This window comes from Carlito syrichta, unplaced genomic scaffold (genome assembly GCF_000164805.1).
Source record: "Carlito syrichta isolate Samal-C Ts95f unplaced genomic scaffold, Tarsius_syrichta-2.0.1 Scaffold123266, whole genome shotgun sequence".
NCBI lineage: Eukaryota > Metazoa > Chordata > Mammalia > Primates > Tarsiidae > Carlito > Carlito syrichta.
In genome coordinates this window covers 9,510-29,102 of record NW_007067362.1, presented here as the reverse complement: position 1 = coordinate 29,102, position 19,593 = coordinate 9,510, and the positions used below count along the sequence as shown (strand labels likewise).

The window sequence follows — 19,593 nt, the reverse complement described above, 5'->3', positions numbered from 1 at the left end:
AAACATAGACCAAAAGGTGACCCACAGTGAGTGACTTAAAGGTGACCTCCCTTGGCTTTAATGTAGGGGAAGGCTTAGGGAGATTGAAATGTCAGAGTGGATTTGTCATTTAAGACATACTTGTACACGCTGGAGGGTTCAGAAGACATACCTTTTACCACAGCTGTGGGAAATAAGTTTTTGAGGGGAGCCCCAGCATCCTTAAAGAGATCTGTGATCACTCTTCTTTATAGACCAGATCTGACAATGGAACCACAGTCAATGAATTCAGAAAGCCACATACAATGGGAATAATTAGATTCCAGACTGGCAGATGGCATTCAACCAACAAAAGCAAAATGTGTGTGGTTACTGTAATGGGCAGCAGAGTCAAAGCAGCCACCGTGATAGTCTGACTCATACAGATGTATGGTATTGGCTAGTTGATCATAGTGTTCCTAGAAGTGCAATTTATAGAAGAACTACTACATTTTTACTTGGTCTACATAATCAGAAAAGTTCTAGGCCAAGTGAACAAATAGATAATGAAAAAGAGTCACCAGAAACAGAAAACAAAACACTGCATGTATGCAGGAGCTAAATGATCACAAAGATGGAAACAAGAGACACTGGGGACACCAATAAGGAGAAAGGTGGGAAGAGGGATTAAGGTTCAGAAATTACCTCTTGGGTACAATGGTCATTATCTAAAGAATGGGTCACCTGAAACCCAATCCTCACCACTACACAATATGTCCATGTAACAAGCATGCACGTGTACCTTCTGAATCTAAAATAAAAATGAGAAAAGAGAGTCATGACTCCTCTATCAATTTCCAGGCTTGAACAATGTTATAAACCCAGACCCCCTTGAATAAAGGAGAGGCTGGGTTCCTCTGAGGATGCACCCTGGAACACTATCAACATTTTTTTTTTTTTGAGTTGGAGTCTCATTCTGTCGCCCAGACTGGAGTGCAGTGGCCGCTCCTGGCCACTGCAGCCTCGACTTGCTGGGCTCCGGCGATCCTTCTGCCTCAGCCTTCTGAGTAGCTGGAACTACAGGCGCGTGCTACCACGCCCGGCTACTTTTGATTTATTGTAGAGATGAAGTCTTACCAAGTTGCCCAGGCGGGTCTCGAACCCACAGGCTCAGGCAATTCACTCACCTCAGCCTCCCAAGGCGCGGGATTATAGGCTGAGCCACTGAGCCCCGCTCACTATCAAAAATTTATACAGCTATTTTTTTCTTCCAACCTTCCCCAGAGGGACCTGTAGCCTTTTACCAGGGTAATTAAACACAGAAGAAAGGGAAATAGACTTCTTAGGAACTCCTGGACTCTGGTTTTGAACTGACACTAATTTGAGGAGGCCTGAACTATACTGTGACGCACCAGTCAGAGTAGGGGCTTATGGAAGCCAGGTGATAAATGAATTTTTAGCTCAGGTTCATTTCAGGGTGAAGCTGGTGTGCCCCCAAACTCATCCTGTGGTTACTGTCCCCATTTCAGATTATATAATTGGGATAGGTATACTCAACTGCTGGCAGAATCCTCACATTTGTCCTCTGACCTGTGAAGGGAGGGCTATTATGGTGTGAAAGGCCAAGCAGAAGCCACTAGAGCTGCTTCTACCTAGGAAAATAGTAAACCAAGGGCAATATCACACTCTTGGAGGGAATGCAGAGATTAGTGCCACTTTCAAGGGTTTGAAAGATGTGGGGGTGGTGATTCCCAACACATGCCCATTCAACTCGCCTAATGGCCTTTGTAGAAGATAGATGGATCTTGGAGAATGAGAGTGAGTTATGATAAGATTAACCAGGTCATTACTGTAAGTATAGCTTAGTGTATCTGCTGAACCAAATATGACTTTATTACTTGAGTGAATTGACACTTTACCTGGTACCTGGTACACAGCTATTGATAAATACTTTTTTCTATGCACTTGTCGATATGGTCCTCCAGAAGCAATTTCCTTTCAGCTGGCAAAGCCAGCAGTACACTTTCACTATCCTGCCTCAGGGTATATAAACTCTCTTGTCTTATGTCATACCTTAGCAGGAATCTTGATCACCTTTCTCTTCCACAAGATGCATATTATGCTGGTCTGTTATATTGATGACATTATGCTGATTGGAACTAGTGAGTGTGAGGTAGCAACTACTTTGGACTTATCAGTTAGACAGCTGTGTGTCAGAGTGGGAAATAAATCCAACTAAATTTCAGAGACCTTCTACCTTAGTGAAACTCCTAGATATCTAGTGGTGTGGGAGTACATCTAGATATCCCTTCTCAGCAACTTAACCTTGCTGCACCTGGCCCCTTCTACAGTCAAGAAAGACGGCCAATGCCTAGTGTGCCTATTTGGATTTTGGACATAGCACATTCTTATTGGGTGTGTTACCATGGCTCATTTACCAAGAAACCTGAAAATCTGCTAGTTTTGAGTGGGGCCCAGAACAGAAGACCCTGCAAAGAGTCCAAGCTCCTTTGCAAGCTGCTTTGTCACTTGGACCCTATGACCCAGAAGATCCAATGGTGCTTAAGGTGTCAGTGGCAGATGGTGCTGTTTGGAGCCATTGGCAGATCCGTATAGGTGAACTGAAGCATTGTTCCTGAGGATTTTGGAGCAAAACCTTGCTATACCTTGCAGAAAATGACTCTTCTTTCAAGAACCAGCTCTTGGTCTGCTACTAGCTCTTGGTAGAGACTGAGCACTTAACTGTAGACCAAACTGTCATTCAACCTGAACTTTCTATCATGAACTGAGTGTTATCTTACCCACCAAGCCATAAAGTTGGGTGTTCAGCCTCATTCCATCATTAGATGGAAATAGTATATATATAGTATATATGTGATTGAGCTTGAGTAGGCCTTGAAGGTACAAATAAGTCATATGGAGTGACTCAAATGCTTATGGTCCCCACTCCTGTCACACTGCTTTCTGCTTCCCAGCCTGCACCTATGCCATCTTGGGGAGTTCACTAAAATAAGTTGATGGAGGAAGAGAAGACCTGGACCTGCTTTACAGATACTTCTGGACAATATGCAGGCATCACCCACAAGCAGAAATTTCCAACTCTACCGACTCTTTCTGGGATATGCTTGAAGGACAGTGGTGAAGGGAAATCAAGTCAGTAGGCAGACCTTCAAGCAGTGCACCTGTTTCTTCACTTTATTTGGAAGGAGAAATAGGCAGACATGTCATTGTATACTGATGTGTGGTTTGTGGCCAGCGATTTGACTGGATAGTCAAGGACCTGGAAGAAACATGATTGGAAATTTGGTGACAAGGAAATTTGGCAAAGAGGCACTGAATAGATCTCTGGTAGGCAAAAACAAAGACATCTGTGTCCAGTTTGAATAGTCACCAAAAGGTAACTTCAACAGAGGAAGAGTTTAGTAACCAAGTGAATAGGATGACCTGTTCTGTGGATACTAGTCAGTCTCTTTTTTCAGACAGCCCTGTTCCTCACCGATGGGTCAAGGAATAAGTGTCCATGGTGGTAAGAGTGAAGGTTTTGCATGCACTTAGCAACAAGGACTTCCATTCACCAAGGCTAACTTGGCTATGGCCACTGCTAAGTGTCCGATCTGCCAGCGTCAGAGACCAACACCAAGTGCCTGATATGGCATTATTCCCCAGGGAGATCAACCTGTTACCTTGTGATAAATTGACTACATCAAACTACTTCTATTATACATAATTTCTGGTCACTTATCACACAGCAGGGACACTATGTAGTTCACAATAATTTATTGTATATTACAGATCTCTAGAAGAGAGGATTTTGAATGCTCCCCCTATAAATAGGTAATAAGTGTTTGAGGTGATGAATATGCTGGTTACCCTGATTTGATAATTACACAATGTATATATGTGTCAACACACCCCACTGTACCCCACAAACATGTACAATTATTATATGTCAGTTAAAAGTTTTTTTACAGAAAATGTAATTGATGGAGGAATTAATTCTGTACTCTTTATATGCATTATAGAACACATACAACTACATATAATAGATGGTATTATTCAATACATGATACAATGTAATATAATATGAAAATGCATTTAAATAGCAGCAACTCAAATATAGGACCTCATGTGTTAGTAGCTTTCAACAGAAACAGAAAAATGTAACTTCTCCTCCTCTGAGCTTATCTACAGCTTTGATTCATATTGTTTTTCTCACTCAAGTCATATCATCTTCCTTGATGTTCCCTCATGGTACTAGAAATGCTCCTTCTGGTTTTTTTCTTCCCTATATATTCTTCCCAGACATAATCTTGGCTTACATTCCCACTTCTCTCATATTGTCTCCTTAAAAGGCTTTAATTGGACTAGACAAAAAAGACTTCCCTTCACATATTGTAATACCTTTCACCTGCATTATTTTACTAAGGATAATAATAACCACATGACATAATTTGATGTATTGATATTTTGTTGCCATCTCAACACGCGCGCGTGCACACACACACACACACACACGTGTATGTATATTCTATAATACAACTTGTTAAGAAAAAAGATTTTTAAAAAATTAACCTTATATCTGTTTCCAGTACCTTCAGCTATACTTAGCACAAAATAATTGGTCAAAACATTTCATGAAGGAACAAAAGGAAGTCCCAGAGTACTTGTAGAAGAAAATATTGCCCTGGACAAACATTGAAGGCAAAGGAGTATGATAGCTAGTCAGTGACAACACCAAAGAGAAAATGAGGTATCGGGGATTCCCTGACTTTTCAGTTAAGTTCTATATGTAATATATAGGAATTGATTTACTAAATTTGTGTTTAAAGATGAACAGCAAAACTTCTGCTAACTTGTGAAATGTTGCTTGTCTCTATATTTGCATCTCTTCTGTCTCTTTTCCAGCAATTTCATCAGTTACATGGGACCAGAAAACCAAACACGAGTTTTAGATTTTATCCTCCTGGGGCTCTCAGAAGAGGTAGTAATGCAACCTTTCCTCTGTGGCTTGTTCCTGTCCATGTACCTGGTCACCCTCGGTGGAAACCTGCTCATCATCTTGACCATAATGACTGACTCCCACCTCCACACACCCATGTACTTCTTCCTCTCAAATCTCTCTTTTGCTGACATCTGTTTCACTTCCACCACCGTCCCAAAGATGCTGGTGAACATCCAGACACAGAGCAAAGTCATTACCTATGAAGGATGCATTACTCAGTTATATTTTTTCATGCTTTTTGGAGGTTTGGACACCTTCCTCCTGACCGCGATGGCCTACGACCGGTTTGTGGCCATCTGTCACCCCTTGCACTACACAATCATTATGAACCCCTGGGTCTGTGGCTTCCTGCTTATGACTTCCTGGATCATCACTGTCCTGCAGTCTTTGTCACAGAGCTTAATGGTTTTGCAACTATCTTTTTGTACAGAAGTGGAAATTTCCCACTTTTTCTGTGAACTTAATCAGCTGGTTCAGCTTGCTTGTTCTGACACCTTTCTCAATGATGTTGTGATGTATTTTGCAGCTGGAATCATAGGTGTGATTCCACTCACTGGTATCCTCTTCTCTTACTCTAAGATTGTAACCTCTATTTTGAGAATGTCATCAGCTGGGGGAAAGTATAAAGCATTTTCCACATGTGGGTCTCACCTCTCGGTGGTCTCCTTGTTCTATGGCACAAGCCTTGGAGTGTATCTTAGTTCTGCTGCTACACAAAACCCCAGGGCAAGTGCAATAGCTTCAGTAATGTACACTGTTATAACACCCATGCTAAACCCATTTATCTACAGTTTTAAAAATAAGGACATAAAGGAAGCCCTTAATAAACTCTTCAGCAAAAAAATATTTTCTACATGAGGGGATTCTTGGAAGTTACAACTCTGTTCATGTGTAACAGTGATAATACCAGGAAGACCTAAATCATGATAAATTTTTCAGTTTACAGAAATAATATACAATTTATGTTATTTACAAAGTTCAGTCTCTTTGTTTTTTTATACATCATAAGCAATGGTTTATTCTGTATGTCCTTCAGATTTTAAAATCTTTTATTATATTTTTTTGAGTTCAGTGTAGAAAATAGAATACACTGCATGAATTTTCAGCAGGAAAATGTTCAATACAGGAAATTGAGTATTTATAACTACAGGAAGGGCCTGAGGAACAAATGAGTATATCTGTCCTCATCAGATTAAAGAAGCTGCCCCTCACAGAATCTGCTCTTGAAGAAAAACCATTCATTATATCAGAAACTATCTACCAGTTTCCAGGATTTGTGTCAACCCACTTCAGAAAGTGATCACATCTGCAATGGCAGAAGCAACAGGAGTCATCACCTGCTGAAATTTAAAATAATTCCCATTCACTCTCCTATATCTGATTTTCTTCTGCACTATCCAAAACATAAATTAAGTAGTGGCTATAGCAGTAATTACAGCCAGTGGTATTTCAGTACTGATGGTGTCACTAGTCTTTGAGATTACCTCAGAGATGCATTGCTACTGAATATTTTTTGTTTTTTTGAAGAATTTTATTTTAAAGATGTGGGTACAATTCAGGGTTAGGTATCCAAATAGTCATTGTACAGGTAAAGTTTGGGCCTCACTTTGGTTTCTCTTTCACCTGGTTTGAGATCAGGTACTCTTATTGATGAAGTGTATCCCTCTCCTCCCTCCCCTGGCAGTTTCCCACTACTGACAATCCCTTATGGAATTATGATAATTGTTCAGGGCCTGCTTATGAGTGAGTACATGTGGTACTCAGAAATTTCTGTGATAGATCACTCAGTATTATAGATTCTCAGTCCATCCAAGTTGCTGCGATGTTCTTAATTTTGTGCTTTATGGCTGCATAAAATTCCACATTACTTTTTATGCAGTCCACTTTCAATGGGCAGTGCAGTTGGTTCAGTATTTTTGCTATTGTGAATAATGCTGCAATGATCATACATGTGCAGGTATCTTTTTCATAGAGTGATTTGAGTTCCTCCGGGTATATTCCCAGAAGGGGGATTGCTGGGTTGTATGGATCCACAGGTCCCTTTGAACATTAGCATTCTGTTTTATTTTATTTTATTTTTTGAGTTGGAGTCTCACTCTGTTGCCCAGGCTGGAGTGCAGTGGCACACTCATGGCCACACTAGTGTTGACCTGCTGGGCTCTGGCGATCCTTCTGCCTCAGCCTTCCAAGTAGCTGGAACTACAGGCATGCACTATCACACCTGGCTAATTATTTATTGTAGAGATGAGGCCTCACCAAGTTGCCCGGGCTGTTCTTGAACCCGTGGGCTCAGGCAATTCACTCGCCTCGGCTTCCCAAAGTACTGGGATTACAGGCAGAGACATTGAACCAGGCCTAGCATTCTGTTAAATCAAAACCACAATGAGGTACCACCTAACTCCAGTAAGGATGGCCCTCATCAATAAGCAAAACAAAACAAAACAACCAATAGATGCTGGCTTGGGTGTCGAGAAAAGGGCATACTTCTACTGTTGGTGGAAATGGAGGATATTTCAACCTGTAAGGCAAGCAGTGTGGCAATTCCTGAAAGAACTAAAAATTGACCTTCCATACATTCCAGCAATACTTCTCCTGGGAATATACCCGGAGGAACATAAATCGTTCTACAGAAAAAGACAACTGCACACGCACAAGAAAGGATGGAGGAAGGAAAGAAAAATTAAAAGTGAAAGGAATGAAAGTGCAGAATTGTAGACTTTTCTAACTTCCATAACATAAATACTCCCACCTTGGTCAATTTCAGTCTACCAGTGACTTTACTGACCTTGAAGTGGGATGAGATGTGCAGAATCTGACCTCATGACCTGTTTGGAGTCAGTTCCAACACACTAATGCCTTTGGGTAAGGTTAGGAGGAAAACATAGAACATTCATCCGGTGCAGTTTTAGTCTTTTCTCAACATTATCTTATCACACCATTTGAGGGTCTGGATCAGCAAACAGTTGCAAAACAGAGAATCAAGTGACATATTGTGGCTCTTCATTCTTGATGACTTAGACCAAGAATATTTTTATAAACTCTAAGCATTTGCTTAGTTATACAAATTCATGGGATCTTAATAAGATGCCCATCACTTTTATTTATGGGGACGACATAATCAATTGCCTTTTCTAAAAATTCCTGTAGTTCAATCAGTTTGGAACAAAATGGTTGTCTTTTTACATTAACATTAACAATGGATTTCACAATAAATTCCTTGTGTGATGCCCATCAGTTTAGGATGCTATTCCCCAGAGAATTCAGAGAACTTAGAATTCAGTGTCTTCCACATGAACTGTCATACAGAAGTCAACCACTACAGAGCCTTCCAAGGAAGATGTTGCACCCATTGCTATCATATTTCTCTATCTCTTGGTGAATACCACAGCCTCTGGACCCCTTCTTCAGGTTTCCTTGGGAGTTCATGTGTTGGATAACAAGAAAATTTATATAATGTGCCAATCTCCATGACTTTAGATTCCTTTCTATGTTATAATAAGGTATTCATGTCACAAACTTACTTTTAGGGTAGGCCACTCTCTTTCCTCCCTTTTTGCTATGGTGAAATATACATCACATAAATTTAACTTTTAATTTTTTACCATTTTGAAATATGCAGTTCAGTGACAATAAGTGTATTCTAACTGTTGTACAACCATCACCACAATGAACTTTAGAACTTTTCATGATCTGACACTGAAATTCTGTATCTGTTAGGCATTAAGCCCCCATTACCCTCCCCCACTCCTATCAATCACTACTTTCTGGCTATATGAATTTGAATATTCTCGCCATCTCATATAGGTGGAACCATATGATGTTTCTTCTTTTGTACCTGTATTATTCCACTTGGCACAATGTTTTCTAAGCCCTGTGAGTTGTATTCTCTCAGACAGCAGCCTTGCCTCTACTGTTTAATTCAGAGTATGACAGATTCTTTAAACTTGGGGAGTCTGACGTTGACTCAGGATGGTTACTGTTAGATTTGAAACTGCAGCACACCCAGTTGGTGTTGAAAGAGAACAATGACATATGCTTTATTTCCTAACATTTCTCTAAGAGAGGGCTTGTTATCATCACTTTATAAATTATGTATAGTTGGAGAATTCTAAGACAGTCTTCATGACTGTCACCCATGAGTGTTACTCCCTAATGGTTAAGCTATGTAGCATGGCAACAAGGATTTTGCAGGGCAAAATATGTGACATTAAGATACAGTGATATCTGTATGGACCTGACATAATCACAAGAGTCCTTTAAAAGCAGAGAACTTTCTGAGACTGGTGGCAGAAGAGGAAGCAAGGGACATTCTAAGTATGGGAATGATAGAACACACCATTTCTGGAGTGAAAACGAAGAGGGGAAAGTTGCAAGAAAAGTGGGTATCCTCTAGGAACTGAGGTTAGTCCTCAGTTGACAATTAAGGTCACAGTGACCACATTTCTACAACTGCAGAGAACTTAATTTTTCCCTCACCCTGAATGAGCTCTGAAACAGCAGATTCTTTTCCAGAGCCTCCAGATGAAAATATAGCCCAGCAAACATCTTTATTTCAGTCTTGAGAGTTTCTGAGCAGAGAACCCAGTCAACTGCACTTAGACTTTTAACCTATAGAGCTATGAAATAATTCAAGAGCGTTATTTTAAGCTAATTTAAGACCACACAGTTGTTGACTAGTTCAGATCTAGAGCATGTCAAAAGCCGTTCTCATCTCTTCTATGCTAGCAGGTGAAACATAAAAGTATCTTTAGAAATCGATGGACATGTTTTTCTCCACTGTATATCTTGAGAACTTTAAAATTAGAGCAAAGGAAGCATAGAAAGGAAACAAGGGCTTCTGAAGTCATAGACAGCTGCTGGTTCAAAAAAAATCCCATTTTTATATTGTTCGTGGGAGACTGAATTAGGGTACTAGTGTAGGAGAAGCCTAAGTCTGTGGGTGGCAAATACACTTCTCATTTATTTCTCAGAGGTATTGATAACTGAAAAGTTACCTGTTGTGTCTTCTGCATTAGTCAAAGCCACAGAGGGCCTCAGAATCATCCAAAGCATGGCTATAAAAGAGTCTAGATTACTTCAAGCATTGGTTTTCCCCCAGGGTGATCTTGCCTTCCAGGGTGCACTTGGAAATGTCTGGAGATATTTTTGGTTGTCACAACCAGGAAGGAGAATCTGGGTATGCTACTCAACATCTTACAATGCACAGGGGAGCTCTCTAGACAAGAATTATCAACCCCAAATGTCAACAATGTCATAGTAAGAAGTCCTAATTTAGGTCAGTTTTATGATTTTTGAATAACAAATATTGAGGTCCACAGAGATGAAGTGACTGTTAGGGTAACATGATATGCAACCACTAATCTAATCTACTTTCTGTCTTTACAGATTTGCCTATTCTGGATATTTTATATACATGGAATCATGCAATAGGTCACTTTTTATATCTTCTTTCATTTATTTTGATTCCACATTATTGTACCCCAATTCCTTCTGCCCAGAGAACTCCTATCTTAAAATCTGCAACACCTTCGGACTCATTCCAACTTTCTCCATTTATTTTTTACAGACAGAATCTTGTTCTATTGCTCAGGCTAGAGTGCAGTGGCATGATCACAGCTCACTGCCGCCCCAAACTCATGGACTCAAGCGATCCTTCCACCTCAGCCTCCTAAGTAGCTAGGATGCAGCCATAATGCCTGGCTAATTTCTTAATTTTTGTGGAAATGGTATCTCACTATGTTGCCCAGGCTGGTCTCAAGCTCCTGGTCTCAAAATTTCAAGGTATCCTCCCAGCTTAGCCTCCCAAATTTCTGGGATTATGGGTGTTATTATTTCTCCCTTTGACTATCTTCTTTCCTCCCTCTCTGATAAACTTCCCCAGGCACAGCTGGACAATCCTTATTGCATTTGGTCTGCATTATGTCACCTAACACAGGGTATTGCATTTACTTAATTTTTTCTTTACTTTCTCTCTGATGGAAAGAGTTATGGCGTATCCCTTTTTGTATTCTAGTTAAACATACAGTAATTCTTGATTGTTGTTTCCTAAATGAAACATGAAGGGAAAATTGAAAGAATACATTAGATGAATGAGTGAATAAACTAATACATAAGGGAATAAGTGAGTTTGAACAGAAATAATAATTGAAGAAAGAAGAAGGGACACAAAAGAAAAAGCCAAAAAGAGTGTAGAAGATACAAAGGAGAAAAATGCATGATAAAAAGAAAAGCCAATGCTTTTGAATTGGAAGCCACAGATAGAGAAATCATATTAAGAAACATTAGGCTCAGACAATTCTAAAGAAATTTCCAAGTACAGGATCTTAAGACTGGAAGGACTTGGTATTGTTGAATGTTTAATCCTCCCTCTTTCTGTCAGGGATCTTGGAAGGTAATACTGCTAAAATAAAACTCTACTTCGTATCTCATTGCATCTGCCTTTACAACCCCAGGATGATATCACTTATAAGTTGTCTTTCACTGCGTCTGCTTCTCCTGGGACATTGATAAAGATGGGAACTTTGGCCCCGTGAAGGGCAGGGAGACAGAGTCTGTCATGAAATCCCTGGGAAACGCAATCATGTTTCTTCTGCTAAAATTAAACCAAATTGGAGTAAATATACAGTAACACACAGCTCTTACAATTTGTGAGCCTTTTGGGACTTGATTCTCATTGTGCCTCATTAAATAAATTGTTCCAATGCCAATGTTATTATCTGAGAACTATGATTCTTTAGAAGATAACAACCCAAAATAAATTAGACTGGTTTTGAATTCTCATTGTGCCTCATTAAATAGATTGTTCTATTGTAATGCTGTTCTCTGAGGACTATGATTCTTTAGATGCTAACAGCCAAAAAGAAATTAGAGTGGTTTTGGCAGTCATGTCCTTGGGGTAACTTTGGAATCCAATGCATGTCTCCTAGCTAATCTTGGTCACTTTCCTTATTTTGGAGAGCAGGGAATGGGGTGAATTTCTTCTATATTTAATTTCTTCATTATAGACATTATGCAAAGACCTTGACAAGTTCTGCTGGTTTCCCAGTGCTTTGACTCAGGAATGTAAAAATGATCAAACAGTTCTTTCTTTCATCGCATTCTTGCATTATGGCTACATGTTAGCTATCTAGACCTTTGCCACATTGAACTAAAAACCATTAATAATCACTGCTATTAATCACTGTTTACATTTCATTAATATTAGCATGTTCTCTTACATAGTTCAACGCAAATGGAAGTCATGAATATAGAGTCCAAATATAGTCTCTCCTCTTTTCACTTAAGATAACGCAATGCACATTTTCCAACACAGTCCAATTCTCCTCATATCAAACTCTTCTAACTGGAATTGGATCTTTAAATGGGATGTGCCCATTTTTGCACACTTAATTTCTGAGTTTTTAAATGACAAATATTGCTCTGATTTATTTTAATTTTATGTTTTATCTTACAAAATTTTGAACATTTTTTGTGCCAAGTATTAAAAAATTAAGGCATTTCATTGAACACCTTTTTTTTTCCCCCCAGAAAAGGATTTTTTAAATTCAAGCAATTGCAAATAGGAAACCAGAGGGGCAGCGCCAGGCTGGGACAAATAATGGCTACTCCTCCCCGACGGAACATGGGGAGAAGGTGGTCCCTATACCCTTTATGGTCAACTCGGGTCCCTTTCCTCATTCTGCTGCAGCATCCTAGGGGCAGAGCCCCACCTTTCTGGGGACTAGGGTAGTCATGACCCAGCCTGCCACACCCTAGTCCCCTTTCCTTGATTATCTTGGTGGAGGAAAAGGGCCAGAACAAGGGGGATGAGGATGAGTATTTGGCTCTGGTAGCAGCAGAAATGATGGATGTTGAAGAATGGATCATTGAACAAAAACCAACACAACTGTCCAGAGGCAGTGTGTGAACGGAAGAACAATGCATCCAGAACCTTGGAGGGTAGGGAGGAGTGGGAGGGTTGTGCTAGACAGGGTTAGCTTCTGGGTATCAAGTGCCCCGTCTGAGGAGGTGAAACAGCTGGGTGCTGGAATATATTCTCAGATCCCAGGCTGAGGGCAAGGGGGCAGGGGCTCAAACCTCTCCTGCCTTCATAGTGAAGGGATGAGGGAAGATGGGGAAATAAGGATAATGGGTGTGAACCCAATATGGTGGTGGCAAAGGCACAGGTTGGCTGGGGCATTGACCTGAGGTTGTCCAGGCTGAGGTGCAGTGACCTGAGCACGACTCACTGCAGCCTCCAACCCCTGGGTCCAGGTGATCCTTCCACCTCAGTCTCCCAAGTAGCTGGGACTACAGGTGCATGCCGCTATGCCCAGGTTTTTTTGCTTTGCTTTGGTTTTGGTTTTGGTTTTTTTTGTAGAGACAAGGCCTATGTTGCCCAGGTGTGTCTAAAACTCTTGGGCCCAAGCAGTCCTCTTGCCTCTTCCTCTCAAAGTGCTGGGATTACAGGCATTAGCCACTGCACCTGGGAAGTAAAAAAAAATTAAGAATTCACAGGAATACAACATTTTCCAACTCTTTTTGGATTTGTCTATAGGTGATATGACCATTTCTGGCCAAGAAGATGTGAGCAGACATGACTAGACTGAGCGTGTTATCATGTGATGTATTTGCCTCATCACTGTGCTCTCCCATACCCAGTGCACTTGGGTTGAGATAGAGGGACTGGGACTTAGACTTGTAAATGGAAACTGAGGTCTAGGATCTTAACCACTCTGATCCATGCAGACATGACTGATTCTTTGAGTGATATTTAAACTTGTGTTGAATTATGTCACTGAAGTTTAAGGATTAATTTATTATCATAAATAGCTTATTTATCCTGATACCTGAATTCTCTTATTTCACAGAGTTGAGGTGAGAATCCAATGAAGAGTAGCACCTTTCAAACAACGCTATTATTTTTTTAAATGCATGAACTAATGAAATGATATCTTAAATGTATCTTGAAAACTATATTATATAAAAGGACTAACATAATATGTCTGCACCTGCATCTCATTTTTCTGATCTGTAGGTTCTTTAAGAAAGGATTGAAATACAATTATTTATTTAAGACATTATAGCACTATATTTAAGAATGTGGATTTGTGTCTCATCATTGACACTTACTGGCTGTAAAACTTTGTGCAAGTTACTTAGTATCTCTATTTCATGGTTACTCATCTTTAAATAGGGTGAATAAAAGCACTTACCTCATAGAATTTTTGTGGAGCATAAATTATTTAGTGGACATAAAGTGCTTAGTAAAACACCTGTCATAAACCAAGGGTTCAAAAAATGATTCACTATTCTTATTTTCTACAAGGTTTTTCCCAGAACTCAGAAGTGTTTTAGAAAACTGAATACGTGTGAAAACTAAATGTTTTCTTGCCTCTGCAGTAATCACTTCTCTTAGATTACAACACAGTTTTACTTATCATGTCTGTAGTCAAATTTCTTATAGTTTATTTTCCACATTTCTTTGATACGCTTTGATTTTAGCTTGCCTTTTTTATTAAGAATTTCCTCCAAAAATAAAAGAACAACTTTTATTTTTTTTGAGTTATGTAGATGTGCAGCAAGTCTCCTACATACAAATCTTCAAGTTGAGGACTTTCAAAGATGTGAATGTGCACCTTCTACAAGTTGTTGTGTTTTCGTATATATGTTTTTCATGTGTTTTATGTGTGAAAAGCATTAGAGGCCTATTACAGTACAGTACTATATAGCCAATTGTGTTAGTTGGGTACCTAGGCTACCTTGGTTGAACTTAAAACAAATTGGACTTGCAAATGCACTCTTGGACTGGAACTCGTTGGTATGTATGGGGCTTATTCTGTAGATGATGTGGGCCCTCATTGACCCTAAACAAAGACAATGCATGTCTTCTAGTTGGTAGAGGTAGCTGCTCTCAGACATATATTTGAATGTTGCTTTGAATAGGGCACAGTCTGAGGTTAAAAAAAAGTAGACAATGTGGTATTCTTTTCCCAGACCAGTACTATGACATATGTAAATCTTAATCTTGGAGAGAGAGAGAGAGAGAGAGGGAGAGAAGGTATAAAGGCAGAAAAATGCTTTCAACGAGGGACTTTGTGAGAACAAGGACATCTGCAGGACTGAGTCAGATATGCCTTCACTTTTAATTAAGGAACCTCAACATACAGTCTAGCAATGCTTTGTTGATGAAATTGATGCTTTCACAAAGACAAATTTGCTCATCTAATATAAAAAATATAAAAACTAAACATAAAAATATCTTATGAAAGAATCTGAAACAAATAATTTAAAAAATGAAAGTACACTAAACAAGATAGAAAATTCAACCTTTGTCATGTTTATTAGGCAATTCATTCAGTTTTTTTGTTCATCCTTCTAACAATTAGTTTTTGAGAACCTATCACATGCCAGGCACTGTGCTAGTCTCTTGATGTCCACTGGAGAGTAACATAGACATTGTCTCTGTCCTCATGAAGCTTAGGGTCTAAGAGACACAAAACAAACGTGTAAATATGAAATTGTGAATGCAGAAGTTACTATTTTCAATCAGTGACTCTTCAACAGAGAATACATGGGAACAATTACTTTACTTTGGGTGGTCAGAGGGGAGCCTCTCTGAGGATATGTCAGAGTTTTGAAAGTGAAGAAAAGCCAGCCCTACAGAGTCTGGGAAAGAACAGGCTAGGCAAAGGGAAGACTGTCAGTGAAGGTTTATATGCAGGATGGTAGGTAGTGAGAGAAAGTAGTATTAGCCAGACTACATCACACAGAGCCTTGTTGCTTATGGTAAGGAGCTGAATGTTTTCCTAAACACAGTGGAAAGACATTGAAGAGGTTTGCTTAAATATAAATTGATCTGTGTTTAAAATAAGTCACATTGGTCTTTATCTAAAATGGTTGGAAAGCTGGGAGATGTGTTTGAAAGCTCTTGCTGAACTGCAGAAACTTGGACCCAGGTTGTGATAATAGATAGGGAGAGATGGTCATAGAGTGGGGAGCTATTTGGAAGGGAAATCTAGAAATGACAATACAGAAATTCATATGGAAGCAAGAGTATGAATGGCCACAGCAATCCTTAGCAAAAAGAACAAATTGGAGGTCTCATACCACCAGACTTTAAACTGTATTATAAGTCTACAGTCACCTATATGGCATAGTATTGGCACAGGAATAGGTGCATAGACTAATGGAATAGGACAGAAATTTCAGAAATAAAAACATGGTTCCTCAACCAACTCATCTTCAACAAAGCCATCAGGTCAGACTTGGTGGCTCAACCTATAATCCCAGTACTTTGGGAGACTGACATAAGTGGATTGCCTGAGCCTGTAGGTTTGAGACCAGCTTGGGCAACTTGGTGATACCTAGTCTCTACAATAAATAAAAAATTACCTGGGCATGGTAGTGTACTCCTGTAGTTCTGGCTACTTGGAAGTCTGAGACAGAATAATTGCTGGAGTTCAGCAGGCTGACACTGGGATGGCGATGAGTGTGTCATTGCATTCCAGCCTGGGTGATGGAGTGAGACTCCAACTCAAAACAAAACAAAACAAAAAACCAAAAAAGCCCCCAAAACCAAAGCCATCAAGAACAATTATTGGGGAAAAGAAACCATATTTAGCAAGTGGTGCTGGGCAAACTGGCTAGCCACATGCAGAAGAATGAAACTGGACCCCTACTTCTCACCATATACAAAAAACAACTCACAGTGGATCAAGGACTGAAATGTAAAACTTCAAACTATAAGAAGCTTAGAAGAAAATGCAGGGAACACCATTCTGGACCATGAATTCAGGACTAAGTCCTCAAAAGCAAATTCAACAAAAGGTAAGACAGCCAGGTGGGACCTTATCAAACTGAAAAGTTTTTGCACACAAAAATAAACCATAAAGAGAGTAAAGAGACAACCCATGGAATGGGAAAAAAATATTTGAAAGCTATGCACCTGACAAAGACTTAACGTCCAGAATCTGCAAGGAACTCAGGTGACCTGAAAGAAAAACAAAAACCCCAATTCCATTAAAAAGTACAAAGGACATGAACAGGGATGATATTATGAAAAAAGGGTCAGCCTCACTAATTAACAGAGAAATGTAGGCCTAAAGTACACTGAGTTACCACCTGACTTTGGTGAGGATGACTATTGTTAATAAGTCAAAAACAGCAGGTGCTGGCACAGCTGTGAAAAGGAAAGGATGCATCTACACTTTTCTTGGGAATATAAAACAGTGTGGCAAGTTCTCAAAGAACTAAAAATTCAGCTTCCTTATGATGTAGCAATTCTGCCGAAGAGACACCTGCACATGCAGGATTATTGCCACATTATTCACAATAGCAAAAACATGGAACCAACCCAGATGCCCATCAAAAGTGGACTGGATAAAGAAAACATGGGAGACTGACATAAGTGGATTGCCTGAGCCTGTAAGGAGCTGAATGTTTTCCTAAACGCCATGGAATATTATGTAGCCATCAAGGAGAACAAAATCATGGCCTTTGCAGCAACTTAAATGCAATTGGAGGCCATCATACTAAGTGAACTATCACAGGAACAAAGAACTGAAAACCGCATATTCTCACTCATAAGTGATTCCTGAACACGAGTCACATTATTGCAAGGATGGGAGTGGCATTTGCTGAATACTGCTAGGAGAGGGAAGGAGGGAGGAGGGTGCGGGGTACATGACAACACAAAGGGTACCTAGTGCACTACCAGAGGGAGTGAGGACCACCTAAAAGCCCAAACTTCACCTGCACGCAGTCTACTTATGTAGTAAAACCTCACTTGTACCCTACAACTCTATAATCTATAAATTATATAAAAATATTGCAAAGTTGATATAATTGTATCACTTTAATTAAAATGCTATATGCGTTATAGTGATACAAAAATCTAGTGAAATAATGTAGTAAAATTCTAATTTTGTCAGAAAAAGACATTGAGCTTAAGAGAAGCAACTTGCTGAAAAACAAATTGCTGTTGGTTCCAGAGCTAAGACTTCTGAGTTCAGGACACTTTCTTTCTTTCTTTTCTTTTTTTTTAATTGGAGTCTCATTCTGTCATCCAGACTGGAGTGCAGTGGCCGCTCCCGGGCTACTCTCCCTTCTGAGTAGCCGGAATTATGGCATGCACTACCATGTCCAGGTGATTTTTTGATTTATTGTAGAGACGAGGTCTCGCCAAGTTGCCCAGGTGGGTCTCAAACCCACAGGCTCAGGCAATCCACTCACCTCAGCCTCCCAAGGCGCGGGATTACAGGTTGAGCCACCGAGCCCGGCTCAGGACACTTTCCAAATGTCAGGCTAACTCTAGTTAATTTACTGAGCTCTATTGGCTTCAATTTATGAGCACTTCGCCTTCCTTGTTTTCTTTTTTTTTTTATTGGTAGTAAATGATGACAGTTTTACTATTAAGTTTCATTATTAATGCCAAAAGAAAGACAGCAGTGATTTTTAAAAAGTTCAAATTAGTGTAAGAAAGGACTACAAAACAATCTGATTTTTCAACTGTAATTCAAGTGCTTCTTTTCTTATTTTAAGTAAAAAGAAAATCATCAGTCACTGGCAATATAGTACAAAGAGGCTTACAAAAATAGATTGATGTTATTTTGAGGAACAATACTGTAATTCTTTTCTCAATTCAGTTTCGATAAACTGTACCTAACCATAGAAAAATTATCCCAAATTCAAACTTGATATAAAAAAGGGAGAGATGAAATGAACTCAGTTAGATGACAGATCTGACAAAATATAAGAATGAAAAAAATCCTACATAGGGCACTTATTTCATGTCCAGATGTGAAAACCATTTTCAGTTTATCTTCTTTCCATAAGTAATCAGATTTGGAGTCGATCATGCAGTACAAAGTCACAGCAGTCAAAATCTTCTGTTTGATGCAACACACAAAAAGTTGTTTCTGTTTCCTTATTAAAATGTCAACTGGCTGTCTATTTTTCTTTATCCCATTTATTTGTATTCACAAATTAACACATAGCATCAACAATTATTGTAGGTGAAGTGGGGGTATTGTTGGTTCAAAGGCTCTATAAGACGTCTTTACTGACTGAATCAGCTTTATTGAGCGCAACCCTCACTACTTTTTCACCTGTTAGATATTTTACTTTAGCTCGTGCTCTCTCATCTGCATCAAAATACCAAAGTTATATGCTGGTTGTACTTCATGAGGGTTGCCACGGTCAGACCAGAAAAGCAGCAGTCTATCAAATTTGGGTTCAATGTCAGCAAACTGGGCTTTGCCTTCTGGAAAAATTCGAAGTATACCTCCACTTACTTTGGCATCCCAGTCTTTATTAAGATAATATATACATGTCACACATCTTCCATCTCCATCTGGATTATCAACATGATGTACATAACCTGTTCCATTGCCTGGATAACAAGCAACCATGGCTTTCGTCCGGCGGTTGATCTTGTAGTTGCCCAGCTTCCCGTCGCAGTGGCGGATCAGGTCGTCCATGCTGCTCATGAGCAGCCCGATGGCCTCGCAGCCGGGCTCCTTGCCCTCGATCCAGGTGATCTGGTCGCCACGGATGTCCTTGGACGAATCGCTCTTCTGGATGACCAGCTGCCTGTTCGTGAACTTGCCGGTGTCGTGCAGGGCGCGCACCTCGTCGCCGATCTGCTGCCCGAT

At 39.8% G+C, this 19,593-nt stretch overlaps 2 protein-coding genes across 2 annotated transcripts; one reads left to right on the top strand and one right to left on the bottom strand.

Annotated features, from left to right (window-relative positions):
- Positions 1 to 4,879: 4,879 nt before the first annotated feature.
- Positions 4,880 to 5,818, top strand: LOC103249631 (olfactory receptor 7A17-like). The gene has a single exon (XM_008048246.1). The coding sequence runs from the start codon at positions 4,880 to 4,882 to the stop codon at positions 5,816 to 5,818; it is 939 nt and encodes a 312-aa protein (XP_008046437.1).
- A 12,979-nt stretch (positions 5,819 to 18,797) lies between these two features.
- On the bottom strand, positions 18,798 to 19,593 carry LOC103249630 (egl nine homolog 1-like; the record flags this gene model as incomplete). Its single annotated transcript, XM_021707633.1, is given in 2 exon segments — positions 18,798 to 19,104; positions 19,107 to 19,593. Coding segments are annotated over 2 exon segments (606 nt in total), but the record flags the coding sequence as incomplete, so codon positions are not given.